Below are 6,000 nucleotides of genomic sequence, written 5' to 3'. Positions count from 1 at the left end.
TTTTGTGCACCACCTCCTGTAGGCAACTGATGGGGAATCGTAGATTCTTCATTGCAGCAGAAACTTCGTTGAAGCAGACTTTGCTCTAGCAGGATATGGCTGTACCTTAAAGAAATCGCTCATCAGCTTACACCACAGTGGGTAAATTGCTTTTTAGGCATGCCCATCTAATTGAAAAGACATTTTTACCCCTACAAGGCAACTATGGTGTTAAATATTGGTTGTTCATCATGAAACAAAGAAAAATACAGTAAAATGCTTCATTTATATAAAAAATATTGGTCAATCGCCACTACAGGGGAATAAAACACATAAAAAACTACACAGGACAACACAGGCACAAGGCCAGGTACAAAACAGGCCAGTTGGACATTGCACTCCTCAACAAGACTCGCTTCACGGAATGCAGGTTTTCAAAAATGGACGGATAGATACCGGAATGTGGTGTCTTTCTAAAGCATTTCTCTAAAAGACATATGTGATCACTGTTGCAGCAACTCACATCCTCACACACTGCATTGCACTAAGTGCACAAAAGTACAGACTCAGTACTAGTAAAGGCTGCCCAAGTACAAAACCAGTTTCCGCGACGTCGTACGGCCCCCTCCCACAGAGAGCAGCTTATGACGCCCAGCACTTTGATGGGAAACAAACACACAGGATCAAAATGAGATTCACGCTGGAACAATGGAATGTTACGAGCTCCAAAAAATGGCGAAGGGTATTAAAAAAACAGGTGTAAAAATGGTTTCACGCACAGCCATAAAACACGCCTATGTATACAGCATGCAGTCTGTACAAAAATGTAAACAATATACAAAGTGCAAAAAAGGCTGCATGAGACTGATTCAGATCTGCCGAGATGAGAAAATAAATGAGATTGGTGACCAATAAGATGAGAGGGCCACAAATATCATTGAAGGCACACCATTAAAATTGTCAACCACTCTATCAGCATAAAAGCTCTAGACAGAGTGGGGTACCATCTATGCCTTTTCAACTACATTTTTTTCGTCACCGGACAACTACACTAAAAACATGATTCCCTTTGCCGATTTGACAATGTCAGCACTGACATGCCCGCAGGGAGTAATTCAACAGATTGTCAGTGTTTTTAAATTCTGTAAAATGAACAAAACCAAACAAAGCAGCCATATTACTCATTACCAAATGAAAGCGGGAATGTGAAATACCGGTATAGCCTCGAACTAGGTTGTAAATAAACGTAACATCATTGCAGAAGTTTGAAATTCGCATACATGGTTTTTCTTCTGGATTTTAGAGATCAACGGAGGCACTAGATGTGATATTTGCAAGCACTAGCTGTAGATATAAAAATACTTAAAGCGTAGCTGGACACAACAAATGTTCCCACTTGCACAAACGCGAGATAATGTTTCAAGTTGAAGGCACACAACGTCAGTGCAAGTTAGTCACATTTCACAACGTTAAAAATGGTGCAATAGTAAGACATAAAATCACTGGGAGGCCGTTCTAAAAACAACCCAGAAAGGTCTGACAACATTCACTAAAGCAAACCTCCAAGTACTCGGATCTAAGTTGCTGAACATGCAATTAAAATACCATCGAAACGAACTGTCTCACAGGAAACACAAGAGCACTGCGCAGCTTTTGCCGGTAACAAGTGCAAGGCAAGTTCAAACAAGCACCAATTATTATAAGCTCTCCCTTTGAAGTCAGTCACAAACTAATAAAAGTTAGTACACACACAATGGCAGCCCCTTAGCATTTTTTTTCTCAAAGCCCTCTTTCTTTTTTAACTTTAAAATTAGTGCTAACTTGGTTTGCTTCATGAGCCGTGATGCGCACAGTTCTTTAAAAATAAATGAGAAACCTCCTCGACAAGAAATCAAGGTCTTTCTGCACAGTTCATCTTTCTAGATGAAAGATAATGCAGTATTAAACAGTAAGCTGGGAACAAAAATAAACCCGGTGCGATTGCAAATTGCATCTTTGAGTCAAGTGTGCTTTGTCATCACAAGACTAATTGTCCAAGTAGCCAACGTGGGACATCCTAAAATGTTTTGATTCCTGTAATATCACCCTTCTCCACCTCAAAAGCAGGACGGTTGCTACAAGAACATCACAGAGCTTTGCTCTCCACTTCAAACACAGGCACAAAGTAGCCCCACCAGGCTAGGTTAGATCGCTAACAGAGGCCCCAATCAGCACCACGGTTTGTACAACTCCGTCAGGGTTAAGTCTTGAGCCTTGAAACATGTCCACGGCAGTCCCTAACGTCCCCGTCAGAGCAAAAGCCGCAGACACGCCAACAGTAGCAACTGCACGATGCCCACGTGACAGGCGAGGGCTGGCGCCGACCCCATCAGGATGGCAGCCTGTTCAGCAATCTGCTGGTACGGGTTGGAGCCATCGTCGAAGTACATAGGGCAGTCATCGTCTGAAACACGGCAAGGAAACGAAAACTCCTTGAGCGCAGAAACTAACGTCAGGCGGGCATTTTGTTCAAAATCGTGTTGGAGTTCCATGAACCAAGGAACATTTTGGCGACGAGGTGGGTATGAGGCTAGCAGACCAGTGCGATTAATTCCGGCCACATAGGGGTTCTTTACCCAGCACCAAAATCTTGCGTGAAAGGGCAAAAGAATTCAAAACCGAACACTGCAGAGCAACACAGTGGTCTTTAAAGGATTGCCAGCAAGAGATGAGGCATTCAGAGCACTGAAAGGTGACGTTACAAAAAGGGATGTTCGGCAGCAATCTACGAGGGATAAATATTACAGTGGTGGGATGTTGCTTCCTATCAGCAAGAGGCACGGCCAAAGAAAGCGGCCAATCAGGGCTAGCTACTTCAAGTTGGCCCGTCACATGAGTGCCTCATCCCCTCAGTGGAGTTCACTGCTTGTTTCTTGCATTGATGTAAGTGTCCAACTACTCCTGAATGGCCGGCCACTGTCAGCATCCCACGCAAGAGCTTCGCCAATGAGTGTTCAAAGCGTGGAAATAAGCTAGGGGGGACACTGCTCTTAAGACAGCTTCCTTTAATTCTTAAGTAAGCTCTGTGAAACTTATCAGTCTCGCTGCTTTTTTCCCAACTGACTTCAAATATGCCATTATTTTTTGGGTAAGTCAATTAGTTCCCAAGATAATTAGAGATAATTAGTCATTTTTGGAGGAACAATAAACAAAACAGTGTTAGCCATAGATCTGTAATGTTTACGTTTTCGAATACTATGAACCGTGGTGAATGCAATAAAAGTATCAATTCCTTGATCCACCACTTAGAACTAATTTTGCAGCTCATTAAACTTTGTTGGCCCCAGTGGCAAGGAACCATTTCGAGTGCCCATTTCAAACACCAAAGTTTAATGGGCTGTAAAATTCGTTCCGAGTGATGCATCAAAAAACAGATTCTCTTACTGCATTCACCAGGGTTCGTAGTATTGGAAAATATAAAAATTACAGTTTTATGGCTAACACTCTTCTGCCCATTGTTCCTCCAAAAATGACTAATTAACTCTAATTATCTTGGGAAATAATTGACTCACTCAAAAAATAACGGCACATTTGAAATCAGTGGCAAAAAATTACGAAGACTAGAAAGTTTCACAGAGTTTACTTGAAAGTTAAAAGAAATTGTTTTGACAATTTAAAATTTAACAATTTTTAAGCCAACCCAGTAAGTTAAAGGAGCCATGAAGAGAAAATACAACTTCATTTAATTTGAAAAAACTAGGATTCAGTATCTCACTCAGCTCCATTACAGCCACAAAAGATGTTGTTTTAACGAAAAAAAAGCAAGAAGTATTTAAAACTTTCAAATTTTGCGCCACAGTGACGTGTTATGAGCAAGAATGACGTCATACGGGCCAACACTAAAACATAATTTTCAGTGCATTAACTGCACATTAGCATTCAAGTGATGCGGTCAAATGGAACTAGAGGCCCCATTACAGACGTCCAGTCATCTGTCGTCGCGACAGGTCAGTTAGGCGGCCGCCAATCGCACAAACAAGGTTCCGTGACGTCGCTGAAAAGTTGCGGGAAATTGGCTAGGGGGTCGCGACTGCTTCACACGTTTTCTTTAATATCTCCGTTATTTGTTCGAAGATGATATTGGTATCATTGTTATCGGGACTAAGCAGTCTTTCTAACAAACCCAACTTGCATTTTGTCTTCATGGCTCCTTTAAAGTGATTGACTGACTAGAGTTTAACACGCCGACGCAACGCAGGCGATGAGGCGCGCCGTAGTGGAGGGCTCCGGATTAATTTTGACCACCTGGGGATCTTTAACGTGCACCGAAATCTCGTACACGCAGGCGTTTTTGCTTTGCGCCTCCATCAGAAAAGCGGCCGCCGCGGCCGGGAGGAGGAAGTCAAAGTATGCAAGAGTCAAAGGAGGAAGTCAAAGTACAAGTCAAAGTACGAGGAGGAAGTCAAAGTACAAGTCAAAGAACGAGGCCCACTCACGTTCCCGCTCGTACTCAACCATGTCCAAGGCGACCTCTGCCCCCTGAGTGTAGTTGTTGGAGGTGACGTCCTGCAGCACGTGGCAGAACGCACCCACCGACTGGGACATGAGCACCCGGTTCAGGTCGGCTCGCTGGTACACCTGCACGCATCAGGGCCCCCGGGGGTTACGCAAGGCCACAGGAAGCGATCAAAATGGTCTAAACAAAGCTTAACACGATCTCTGAACAATCTAAAAGCCCAATTGTTCTCTTTTGTGCCACAAAGTGTCGATCAAAAAAAGGAAAAAAAAAGATCTCGCTTGTTGTCTTTAGCACGAGTGCACGAGACTTACCATATTTACTTGGAACTAGGCCGCCCTCAATTCTAGGCTGACCCCTAAAATTAAAATAAAAAAAAAGCTTACCTCGAATGTAGGCCGAATGAAAAAGGGCACTGGACTGAGACTAGAACATGCACTTTATTACGCTTGCAGCGCTTATTGTAGCATGTTCAATGCTCTCTCGTCATTGTTGTCGACATCGAGGGCACCGCTCATCCAACCATTTTCATTGGCTCGTACGACGACGTTCTTAGAGAAAACTTCCCCGACTGGAAGAGCCTTCCTCTTAAAAAAAAAAGTACGGCGGCAGCTTTCGCCCATCGGCCACGCAACACAACATCACGGTGGCGAGCTGCTTCTCGTAGCCTGCGGTTCTGACTTTCACTACTTTCGCCCCCTTCTCATTCACGGCGTAGTCCACAGGCATGTCAAAATACACCGAAGTCTATCGGCATTACCAATCTGGCCCAGTCTGTACTTCTTTTCCAGTTGCATCTTGATAACAAACTGCTGGAATGCTAGCTTCTCCTCAAAGTCACGGGGTAGCTTTTGGACGAAGTCAGTGACTTCCTTCTCAACCTCATGGTGTCGACCTTTCTTGGGTCCTGTTAAGGCCACTCGCTTGGAAGCGCATTTGAAAAGTTCGTTCCGCTGCTTCCGCCATCGACACACGTTCTTCTAATTGATGCCGAAGTCGTGCCACGCTTGGAGGTTTGAAGTTCTCTCGGCCTCCAAGGCTTCACCTTCCGCTTAATAAAAGCCGCGGTGTAGTGACACCATTTCGTGGCCGCCACTGTGCCGCAAAGACGGGAGCTTCTGGAGGTCAGGCGGCGACATAAGCAAGCAAGCAAACACGAAACGCTCAAACACGAAATGTTCACAACTGTAGTAAACTAATCCAGTTCACTGTATTTACAACGTTCAAACAAGTAAAACGGAGCCTGCAAACCAGCAAACCTGCAAACTGTATATTATCTCTATGCTGCAAGCTGCAAGCCTGTGGCCGCGAGATGGCATAGAGTGTCTAGCGGTGGCAGGAAAGCCGCATCCTCGAATCTAAGCCGACCCCCCGACTTTTGTAAACGACTTTAAAAAAAATAAGTATCGGCCTAAATTCGAGTAAATACGGTAACACAAATTCTGGCTTTTGGGTCTCCTTCGGCGTTGTTTTGCACCCTACCACAGAGCAATGCACCCAAGGGGTAACGTTCAATGCACTCTCTG

At 44.2% G+C, this 6,000-nt stretch overlaps 1 protein-coding gene across 1 annotated transcript in view; it reads right to left on the bottom strand.

Annotated features, from left to right (window-relative positions):
• Window positions 1-246: 246 nt before the first annotated feature.
• Udt (protein undicht) overlaps window positions 247-6,000 on the bottom strand; it is a 28,260-nt gene continuing 22,506 nt past the window's right edge. Inside the window, exons 7-8 of the mRNA XM_077693825.1 lie at window positions 4,455-4,596; window positions 247-2,422 (exon numbers count right to left, since the gene is read on the bottom strand). Coding sequence (XP_077549951.1) covers window positions 2,268-2,422; window positions 4,455-4,596 — 297 coding nt within the window. The 3' untranslated portion in view covers window positions 247-2,267. The remainder of the gene's footprint in view (window positions 2,423-4,454; window positions 4,597-6,000) is intronic.

This window comes from Haemaphysalis longicornis, unplaced genomic scaffold, assembly GCF_048455015.1.
Source record: "Haemaphysalis longicornis isolate Haplotype H1 unplaced genomic scaffold, Haemaphysalis longicornis Haplotype H1 scaffold_12, whole genome shotgun sequence".
Taxonomy (NCBI): domain Eukaryota; kingdom Metazoa; phylum Arthropoda; class Arachnida; order Ixodida; family Ixodidae; genus Haemaphysalis; species Haemaphysalis longicornis.
Note: the sequence above shows the minus strand (reverse complement) of the source record. Positions and strands in the feature narration are given on the sequence as shown.